Source organism: Phalaenopsis equestris, unplaced genomic scaffold (genome assembly GCF_001263595.1).
Source record: "Phalaenopsis equestris unplaced genomic scaffold, ASM126359v1 Scaffold000053, whole genome shotgun sequence".
Lineage (NCBI taxonomy): Eukaryota > Viridiplantae > Streptophyta > Magnoliopsida > Asparagales > Orchidaceae > Phalaenopsis > Phalaenopsis equestris.
This window is the reverse complement of record NW_018164495.1, coordinates 253,683-265,752: the sequence shown is the minus strand read 5'-3', so window position 1 is coordinate 265,752 and position 12,070 is coordinate 253,683. Positions and strand designations below refer to the sequence as shown.

Below are 12,070 nucleotides of genomic sequence, written 5' to 3'. Positions count from 1 at the left end.
ACCAGCTTTAAAGTTTTCACGTCTTGCAAGCCTATTTGCTCGAACTAGAAGCTAAAGGGATGAAACCGAAGACTGAGGATCACTCTTTGTGCAAAATTCATCTCCGTGCGTCAAAACCCTAGCTTGACAGATGAGAATAAGGAAATCACATGCAGTAAAAAAAAACCCTCACGGTAATAAAATAATTACACTTGCTGGGGCCGGCCAATACAGAAGCAAATTTTATACTGGCGAATTTTTCTTCCCACGTGATATTAACTTAAGGAGGCATGAACATAGAAGAGCATCCGAACGCACCTCCTAAACTAAAGTGAAAGCACAATTTATTCTATCTTATTTCCTTATGTAATCGCACCATGAGAAAGAACAAATTAATGCCGTTATCATATTGAAAAGAATTGCAAACGAAAGCTCTTCTGCAGATGATAATGGAGCACTGCCCAATATATAAATATACATATACCACCACAATTTGTTTAAATTAAAGAACTTTTTAATTAGTAATCGTCAAACAATCATGTCTCCTGTGTCACTTCCACCTTCGCAGCCATTTAGCTCATCTCCTCTGTTCAAGCTAACAGCTGTTAATCTTTGAGCCTTTTCCACCTCCCTTTCCCAGTCAATACAAGCTAAAAACCCCAGCAACAGCACGCCGCCAGTTGCGCCGCCTACGAGAAACCCCAACAGCATCCCCGATAAGCCCAGCCCCGTCTTAAAACCCAGAAGCACCGCAAGCGGTAGCGCCACCAGGTAAAACCCCCCGACGCTCGCGTACATGCCAAGCAACGGCCGCGCCGTGCCGCGCACAATTCCACCACTCACCGCAAGTGGAAAGTTCACAACTTCCACCACCGCCATAATCAGCATCGTTTTCTTTACGCGCGTCACGATTTCCCTGTCTTTGCTAAACAGCACTCCCCACCATCCTCTGGCTCCAGCCATCGCCGCCGCGCTTACTAGCCCGCCGAGCGCGCCCATGCCCATTGACACGTGCGCCGACGTACGTGCCGCCCTGGTGCGGCCGGCGCCAAGCTCGTTCGACACCCTCACGGACGCCGCAGTGGCAAGTGACAGCATGACGGAGAAGAGCAAGTAGTCGAAGTTAAGCACGATAGTGATGACGGAGACCATCCGCTTGGAGTCTGGAAGATTCCCCGTGAGCAGGACAAGGATTTCATAGCACCACCATTCCAAGCATGTGTTCAGGCAGCACGGCACCGCCAACCGCAGAAGCCGAGCCCACTCCACCATGCTCTGCTTCCACCACCAAGCCGGGATGTCCTGTCTGCTCTTGTCTTTTATCTCAATAATGAAAACGTATAAAGCGAGCATGATGGCGACGAAAAGGTCAGTTAGCCAGACGGCCATCGCCACGCCCTCGAGTCCTTTGAGTTTGGAGAGGAAAATGTTGAGTGGCAAGTGCAGAACCAACGCTGTGGCTGAGGTAAACAGAGCGGGGAGCGTAGCGCCTTGTGAATTTAAATAGGCTTTCAGGGGACTGAGGAATGAGGTTACAGCCAGGTCAGGGAGAAGGAACAGCGCGTACTTCTTCCCTATGCTTGCAATCTCCTTCTGCTGGCCGAAACGGAGAAGGATCGTGTCCATATTGAGCCAAAGAAAAGAGATTGGGATAGAGGCAGAAAGCAAGAGGGTAATGGACATGAGAAGGGTCTTGCGAAGGAGTCCACGATTTCTGGCACCGTGTGCCTGGCCACATATGGGCTCCATGGCGCCGCAGAGGCCGCTCAGCACAGAGAAACCTGTGACATTGGCAAAGGTAAAGCCGAGCGCGCCGCCGGCAAGCTGGAGGTCACCGAGTCGGGCGAGAAAGATGGTGGTGATGGTCAACTTTGCGAACCACGTCAGGTTCATGATTGTAAGCGGTGCGGCGATGCCCCGTTGCTGACGGAGCTCAAATACGATTTGCTTGAGGGCAATGACCCATCTTGGCTGAACGGGAGGAGCTTGCATCTCTGGTGGAGGAGGCGATGGTGTTCGATTGGGTGTAGAAATTTGTGGTGGCATGGTTTGATGACGGGCTTATGTAGTCGGCGTTTCTCCAATCTTACATTAAACTAATGAGTCATCTTATGTTTGGAAAAAATACTAACCACAAATGAGTGGAAGAGGAAGAGGAGTCACCCAAACTTAAGAAAATTCAGAGAGTGATTATTGAATGTCTTGGAGCTATTCGAAGGCACATGGATAAAAACATAGTTGTGGCAGGAGATCAAAATTTTTTACCTGGAAAATCATAGAGAAGAAAAATCATGGCATCTGGCCCATATAAAAGTATTAAAACATTGATATTACAGAGATTCATATTTTGTTTTGACTAATCAAAGTAATTCATCAAAAATTTAGGAGTATATAAATCCATCTTTCTTTTGTATTAGAGAAAATATAATTACAAGATGATGCTGGTGATCACAATAATAGTAATTGACTATAAAAGTTAAAAGTTGTTTACTGAAATGACTATAATTGGTCATAACAAATTACTACTGGCAGAAGACAGTGATCTTTGATGTCCGATGGTGAACTTTGGTCGTCAATGGTGAATTTTGATGGTTGACAATAAACTTCGGCTGCCGACGATAATCTCGAGACTACAATAGTTAAATTTTAGTAGTCAACTCATTACATTTTCTCTCTTTTCTCTTCAATTGAAGAATGTTGGCTTATTTATAGTTTTGTTTTCGTTCTTTTTTTTTCTCTTATATTTTAAAAGGAGTTGTCAGCTTATCGATCGTTGTATACGACCTCATTCGAATAAATCTGTCTCCTGAATCAGATCAGTGATTCGAATAGGAGAGGAACTGAATAAGAAGATACATACGACAAAATGAAAAACAAGAGCAAACAAAAAACATGGAGAACCTACGTGCGGCAAACAAGAGCAAACAAAAAACATGGAGAACCTACGTGCGGTAAACCTCACAAGGAAATGTTAAGAATGTTCGCCCAAATAGGATCAGCGAAAGCATCTTAAACCAATATCTATGAAAGAATATCTACGTAAACTACACAAAACCAGAGAATTGGGTGCAAGTGTCTGTTCTGAGGTCAAGAGCACTTCCAAGGGGGCGCATCCCCATTAGTTAATTCATCTTGGGGAGTACCCAAGAATACTCTTGATAAAATGAGTTTCGCTTATATTATCATGAATCTGGGGCAATATGCACTCAAAAGAAGGTTATTCAGTGAGAAAAGTCTTGATACTTCAAAGTTTACGCTAAGTCATTGGGCAGAAAGTGAATTTCTCATATCCCGAATGGTTAACAACACATTGGCATACGGAGCCCACATAATAAACATAAATCATCTCGACGGGGATATCCCAGCAAGTCAAAGCACTCAGAGCCATAACTGCAAAGGACAAATCGTCGTATCCCAAATGGGCGGCAGCTCATTAGCATCAGACTATCAAAATGATATCAACGAAGTCAAGGAGCGACATAACTCAAAGGGGCTCAACGAAAGGAAGGTTGAGTAATCCTAGAATGTAGAGGTAACTGAGTCAAGGTACTGCGAACCCGTCATCCACAGCTACTAGGACCCCAAGTCTTCCCGGTCGTGAAGGTAGTCGACCCAACACGACCTGAGATCTCCGGTCAGCAATCTGTGAATTTTGTAGTCCACGGGAGATCTCGATAGCCCTAAGGTCAAAGAAATGAAACTTTATTATATGACTACAAGCTGAAGCTCCAGGAGATGAGACTTATACCTACTGAATTCGTGACGGTGTCTCGGGAAAGAAGAGAATGAGAGGTTCAACTACGAAGCTAGAAACAATCCAAACAAAATGACTTACACCCCGTCTGGGTCGGGAAGTTTTCTAATACCCTAGGCGCACTAGACAACCACTTATGTAAAGGTATGTTGAGTCAGTCAGGTTGGAAAAACACGGGGGTTTCTTCTGGAGACATGCAAATATGAATGCAATTATGTATAGTGGTCATTAAGTATTGTAGAGACCTTATTAATATATGCAGGAAATAAAAAATGTTATTTTTCTTAAATTCATGAATATTTAAATCCTAAATTTTAATTATCTTGAATGTTTTATTAGGATTTTGTAGAAAGTTTACAATTTTAGGGTCTTTAATAAGCCAATATTACATTTTCGTGATTCTCAGACAACCACAAAAGAAACAAGAAGAAAATATAAATCTATATACATATTTATCTGTACGAATATATGTTGGGTAAGTTAAATTTAATGAGAAAAAGGAGACAATGACAAATTATTTAGTATATCTAATTTTATAGTCACTACACTTTCCATTATAAATAATAGTTTTTAGGAAAACTTTTATAAGAAGCACTAGAAAGATTTTTGCAAAAAAAAATAAACTAAAGCTTGTTAAATTATTTAACTTGTTAAAGCCGCTCAATATCCGGGTAACTAAAGCTGGGCGCCAGCTAGGCTGTCATATTTATGTTTTTAATTTTTTATATATTATTATGTGCTTTTTTTTAATAAAGTAAATTAAGTATTTTAATTACTTTCTAAATATTTCTAAATATAATTATTTTAGGAGTTGATGTAAAATATTTGACTGCTTAATTTTCTTATATATTTATATATTTTTTTTCCAAATTAGTAATTTCTTTTATGATAATTTTAATAAATAATAACATAAATTTTAGTACAAAATGCTAAACCGTTGTCGTTGTTGCCTGACAACCAACATCGAATTACCAACATCATCCCCCTTCCCCCCCTCCGTCGCCCCCTACCCGCCATCATATGGCCGTCGTTGTCGTTGGACCACCGCTTCCCAGTCACCACTGTTTGGCCGCCACGATTGTCAAACCACCGTTGTTCGAACACCGCAACCACCGCCAAACTGCTACTGTCTGACCACTGATGTCTAACCACCACCTTCATTAAATGACCATTGCTACCACCATACCACCACCATCGGATCACCTTCTTCGTCGAACCATCGTTGTCTGATATCCACCGCTATTGACGTCGGATTACCACTCACTTCCGCACTACCACTGTCGCTATTGCCATACCTCTACTGCTCGACTATCAATGTTGCTGTGTTTGGCCGCCACGATTGTCAAACCACCGTTGTTCGAACACCGCAACCACCGCCAAACTGCTACTGTCTGACCACTGATGTCTAACCACCACCTTCATTAAATGACCATTGCTACCACCATACCACCACCATCAGATCACCTTATTCGTCGAACCATCGTTGTCTGATATCCACCTCTATTGACGTCGGATTACCACTCGCTTCCGCACTACCACCGTCACTATCTCCATATCTCTACTGCTCGACTATCAATGTTGTTGCTACTTTGACCGACGCTGACATCAAACTTTCTGGCACTCAACCTCTACCATCAGCTTTTCTTCATAGTAGGTAGGGCACTCCCAGCTCCTCATCATTTTCTGCCACCGTTTTAGTGAAATTCACATCCCAGTTTTGCAATAATTTCATCCATTCATTATCGGTAAAGTTTTGTAGTCTACTACGATGAATTTATAAGCACACATGTTTTCGGCATACTACGTGGAAAAGATAAGCCCAGTAATAAAGAACTCATAAAGCTCATGAAATGGCCAACAAACTCAATACTCCTAACAACAGACCATCTCGTTCTGATACCCAACACTCGAAAAAATAATCACGAAGCCAGGATGTCAAGCATCTACTTTTTCCCTCGACGAAAGGTCTAATATTCACGACGAAGACGGTCCAGGCTCATCTTTAAAGGACTAAGTGCACATAATGGAGGAGTCTCAATAAGAGATTCTTTAGCTCCTACTTGAGTATCGGTAAACGATGGACATACTTGCCACAAGGTCAGTAGCATATAGAGAATCCCCACTCAAGAATACCCGTATTGAGTCTCATCTTAATAATAATGGGATTCCTCCTTCAGAGGCCAAGACGACCATCTCGTTGATCCTTCAAGTTCCAACCATCCATTCCGTGTAGGTCGACCAACTGTTAACCCTTAGACACTCACATGAAACTAGTCTTAACCATGCCTAACACCCCCAATGATGTATTCCATGATGAGTTGTGATGTCTGGTTTGAGAAAAGTTCCCTCTAAGGGATAATGATTATTTCCCCGCTCATCATAATTTTTATGAGTATTCAACCTTGACCAAGACAGTCCTCCAATATCCAATCCCATCAGGCATGAAGCTCTAAACTATTGACTCTTAAGATGGTTTATTTAACCATTATGAATACATTTACCATTATCGAACCATCATGGACATCCAGCAGGCTTCTGATGTGCTTCTTTGTAACGGTTTTCCGGACACTCTCAAAGGCCAATCACACACTTGATTTTATGCTCTCTTGGGAGGAACTCTTTACACCTTCAATTACTCTCTAGAATCTTTATGGAGCAGTTCATAACAAACTGAAGAATTTACAAGGAGTTCCCTCTAAGGGATAATGATTATTTCCCCGCTCTTTATACAACAACCATCTCTCTCAAATCTTCTCATAAATATAAAATATTTCAAGTTTATCCCCGGAGGAGTCGATTTGATCTCTTACATACAGTTAAAGGTTACTAATTAACACTCTCACAAACAGTCTTGGATATGTCAAATATCCTTAATTAGTTTCATTTGAACTCTTCCACATAAGCTAATGCTGTCGAGTAACTGCAACAAACAAGCTTATTTTAGTGAATAATCTGCGGTATATTTCCTTCAATCTCGCTATCACATGAAAACCACAATGTTGCTTGTATAACATTATTCAATGGTTAGATCACTCACCTATCATTCTTTTACGGTCACCTAAATGCAGTATGCAGAACTTCTATCACTTGTCTATAATCATTTGGCAAAAACCACCATCCTTTCAGACAATGATTTAATGTACTTTAGAGGTAAAGTTATCACTCACACTATGTCGGGCAACCATCACTACTGACATAACCATTGTCAAGCTATCGTCACCTGAAAACACCTCCAGACCCCCATTATTATGGTCTAACCAATGACAATATTAACACCATTGCTGGATCATCATCTCCAACTAATATTGTCAAACCACTATCGCCCGATCAACATTATTAGATAACAATTATTATTGCTAGACTATAATTACCTTACTAATGGAGAAGTTTCCACGGTCACCATCTGACCACCAACATTCGATTGATGACGAGACACTACCTCCATCATCATTGGTCAATATCATCTCCATCAGAGCATACATACTTAACCATTGCCTCTATGTTAGACCACAATCACTGGCTGATGTAACCTAGAAGTATTATAACCTGACATACATCAAGCCACAACTATGATGCATCACAATCATCTGGCTCTCATTGTCACATCAGCACTGTTGTCAAACCACCGCTATGTTTGAGCACATTATTAGGTAGCCCAAGAGCCAAAATATTATATTTGAGCCATCACCACACGCATGGTATACCATCACCTTCAAGCAGTTGTTGCTCTACCACTATTGCTATTATGGCACACAATCGCTACCACTTGATCATCATCAATTTGTTAAACTAACTTCGTTAGGCTATCGCCATTGTCTGATTTGCACCAACTCCATCATTGGATCATCGCTGCTCAACTACCGTCATCATCATGGTATACATTTATTATCAAACCTCCACCACTAGTATGGCACACTATCACTGTCATTGGATCAAAATTAGTTTGCTAGACTTGCTCCGTCAAGTTGTTACTATCACCTAACTAACACAACCATTATCACTTAATCATCGACATTTGGTCATAATCTCAATCGTCCAATCACCATCACCTGAACAATACTTCTAGAGTGTCGTCATAGATGTCTGGCCAAATATGTTACTGTTTTCACTACCATTGTTATTAGGTAACCATTTTTGGTATTTGCTACTATTGGAGAATCATTGCTCGTCAATGAAACCAGACGACATCCATTGTTTTTAAACCAAGATAATCTACCAATGAAGCAATTATTGTTATTGTCATCAAACCACTACTATCATAGTTTGGATCGTCATCATTGGGCCATCGCCGCTGCCACTATTAGGCCACCATGGCAAAACCGTCACTGTCATGCCACCACCGTCATTTGGCTATCACCGTTGTCACAAACCATCGATGACCAACTATAGCTATTGTTGTAGTACATCGTTGTTATCACCAGACCATTATCAATAGGCCTCCTTAGCTACTGGAACACCATCATTCGACTACTTTCATTCCTGGATCATCATCACCACATCACAACCATCACCATTGTTGCCATCATCAAACCCACCATTTCTAGATCATCATCACCACATGAATATATGAATTAATCACCTTCAACATGGTCTATTTGATGATGTCGGTCAACACATCTTTTAAGAGAAGATAGTTGCTTCACCATAAGACTACAAGCCTTATTCGTTTCCACATCAGTCTTTCCGGTGAATTTGGTCAACAAATCTTTTAAGAAAGATTGTTGATTTGTTATATGATTAAGGGCATTTATCATCTCCAACCCAATCTATCTAATGAGGCCATTCAACACCACTTTCAAGGGAAGATAGTTGCCTTTCCATATGATTACTAGCATTGATCACTTCCAACCTGGTGTGTCCAATAAGGTCGATCAACACCTTTTTCAATGGAAGACAGTTGCCTCACCATAGGACTATGGGCTTTGATCGCCTTCAACCTGGTCTGTTCAAAGAGGTTGGTCAATACCTCTTTCAAGGGAAGCAGTCACCTCACATTACAATTACGAGCATTGACTACCTCCAACCCGGTATGTCCAATGAGGTCAGTGTACTCCTTATTTAAGAGAATACAATTGCAATGTTATAAGACTATGGGCCTTGATCGTCTCCAACAAGGTCTGTTTGACGAGGTCAGTCAACACCTATTTCAAGGGAAGAAATTTGTCTTGCATTAAAAATATCGGCATTGATCGCCTCCAATCCAATCTATCTAATAAGGTTGGTCAACACCTTTTTAAAGGGAAGATAGTTGCCTCATCATAAGACTATGAGCCTTGATCACCTCCAACTTGCTCTATCTAATGAGATCGATCAATGCCTTTTTTAAGGAAAGATAGTTGCTCACGTAGGATCATGGTTCTTGCCTCCTTCAAGTTTGATCCAACCAACAATTGCACCCAACTTTTTCAATTTGCAAGGGTTATCCCTATGTGGAATACAAGTCAAAAGGAAGAGAGGTGTGGCCTTCACAGTTCCCAAGTGGGTATTTATACATGAAAGAAATAGAGAATATGGGAGAAATTTTGGAAGGAAAAACTCAAAATTTCTGGAGAACAATGAACAAATTAATCCCATTTATGTTTTTCCTATTAACATTAACCCATAAAAAAAGAAATCTACAAAAAATGGAAAAAACCTAAAAAATCACGGATGCCCGCGCCAGGTGCGCACGTTGCTGGACCACCATAGCTGTTGTCGGATCACTGTCATCTGGCTGCGACCTCCATCGGACTGAAACTCGAAAACCACCATCACCGTTGTCGAACAACCGATGTCCAACCACCGCCATGGTCATTGTTGGACTACAACCATTTGGCTGCTGTCGTTGTCGATCCACCACTTCCCAGCCACCAGCTTTATCGTTGTCAGACCATTGTCATATAGCCACTGCCACCACCCGACCACTGTTGCTCAACTACTATAGTCATTATCATTGGACCAACACCATTTGACTGCATCCACCATCTTTACTGCTGGCGGCGATAAATTTTTATGCCCACTTTTAGCACCTTTTAATCTGTGGTGCCATTTTCAATGTTTTTGACTCAAAGTTGATAACATCAAAAGAGTATTGAGAAGACCTTTTTTCATTCGTGAACTCTGTAAGAAGGTCAGTGCTAACACCTAAGGAGCAACTCCATTTTACAATCCCATCTGGGTCAAAATTTTAAATCACACAATTTTTCAAAAATTGAGGATATTATTTCAACTTCTATGACATTAATGTCCTAAAATAAAGGGGTAACGGATACATCTTCAATAATTATTTTAATCATGCATAACTCTTGGATCAATATTAGCTTAAAATAATTCTAAATATGAATTCATGATCATCCAAGCTCCAATTTTATCAAACTTATAATAGAACTGAGTGTTTTGACAAGCCAAACCCGACGACTCTAAACTTGGTCCAACCAAGGTCCAATCAAGCTTGGATCAATTCATTTAAGCATAATTGGAGGCTTTGGATGGACGATTTAGTGGTTGAATGGATTCCAAAAATGACAAACTAATAGTCAAACCGAGCATCTCAATGATAAGAATCCAATGAGCTCACGAACACTTAATTCTGACATCATTAAGAGACCTAATTATTCATAAAATATCATCCAATCTAGTGAATCATTTTGGGTTGTTCGAGGGAGTGATTCAGATTTATGCATTAATTATAAAGTATTACACTAACAAAATCTATAAATAGATCATCACTCTGTTCATGAAGAGGGACATAGACCTGAAAGAGAAAGTTGATGGAGCTCCAAGCTCTTGAGTGTTCTTGAGCTCCTCCACAAGTAGACCGTCATCGCATCGCCAAACCAATATTGTTGCTCCTCATCCACCACCGTAAAGTGACTGCGGCCTCCGCGGCTTGACAACTATCTTCGAGTTGCCCCCACCACCGCTACTGGACAGCCACCACTGTCGAGCCGCAACTGTCACTAGACTATCGGTCCTCGATCACTACCATCGAGACACCACCACCATCAAACCACCATTGCCCAGCCTTCATCATCACTAGACCACCATCACCACCTCCAGACAACCACTATAAAATAGCCACTCACTGCCAAACCATCGCCATTGTGCTTTTGTCACTGTCGGACACCATTACTCGACCACCGTAGTCTGACTATCACTATCATATTACCATCGTCGCCGCCACCGAACCATCATTATCTGATCATCATCACTTCCGCCGAACAACATTGCCTGACCTCCACCACTATTGATGTTGGACCACCGTCTTCAGCTTATGGCTACAATCGTCATCACCAACGAACCTCTGCTGCTCGACTGTCACCATCGCTACCACTACGTCTGACACTGACATCAGACTTTCTGACACTCTACCTCTATCGCCGAATTTTCTTAAAAGTAGACGAGTCATCGCCACTTCCTCAACATAAGCCACATTTAACTCATATAATATTGCTTCGGGCTATTCAAGGGATAGTAAGAGTTTTGTGACATATATCGACATAGTAAAATCATTTCAAAGAGGCCAAACCCCATAGTTTTTACCTCTTCGGGTTTGTCATATAAGAACTCCTGTTGTCTTTTATCAATTTCTTTTTAAATGTGTGCAAAATCTTTGTACAACATTAAGACATTAACATATCTCTACCGCCATGAATTTACGAGCACATAATAATTTTAAAAATACAATAACATAAAAAATTAAGCAATTTAAGTTGACATTTCAATTCATAAAGCCTTTAAGTATTAGAAAAAGGGTTTGGATTAAATAAAGAAAGTTAATTTATAAAACTCTTAGGAGCTTGTCGCCATGCTGATTAGCAACTAGCTCCTTCTAAATTCTTTTTTTTTATTTAAAAAAATAAATATATCTTTTTAAAAATTGACCTAATATTTCTTATGATCTTCATTAATTTGTTAATAATCAATTGCAAAAGTGAAAAATTAAGAGGCGCAAGAGTGATTTCTAACAAATAGAGGATCTTAGGTAAACATGAGTGCACAATATTAGCTTAAATTACATAAAATATATTGCACAAGTTAATCATGTTGTACATGTTCTCCTCCGCTCATCACTTGCCACGTGACGCCCTCCATCTAACATTTCTGCTTGTCACATTCATCGTCCCCCACCTTTTGTCACCACCAAATGACAACTGTCACCTCCACTGCCGATATTTATATTGATTTTATTTTGCGATAAATCTAAAAAAATAATCTCTTGCATCTCCTTGTTTCTAAAAAAAATATTTCAGAAATATTATATATATATTTTTTGTTTTACATTAATTTTTCAAATCCTCCTTAAACAACCGGCATCAGTGCGCTGAATGGGTCTGTTAAAAAAAGAAAAAATATTGT

General features: G+C 40.5%; 1 protein-coding gene across 1 annotated transcript; it reads right to left on the bottom strand.

Annotated features, from left to right (window-relative positions):
• Positions 1-309: 309 nt before the first annotated feature.
• Positions 310-2,217, bottom strand: LOC110019177 (protein DETOXIFICATION 56). Its single transcript, XM_020716756.1, has one exon. The coding sequence runs from the start codon at positions 2,023-2,025 to the stop codon at positions 508-510; it is 1,518 nt and encodes a 505-aa protein (XP_020572415.1). The 5' UTR covers positions 2,026-2,217; the 3' UTR covers positions 310-507.
• Positions 2,218-12,070: the final 9,853 nt, after the last annotated feature.

Coding starts and splice junctions, on each gene's coding strand:
- LOC110019177 (XM_020716756.1), bottom strand. CDS start 2,025: ATGCCACCACAAATTTCTACACCCAATCGAACACCATCGCCTCCTCCA.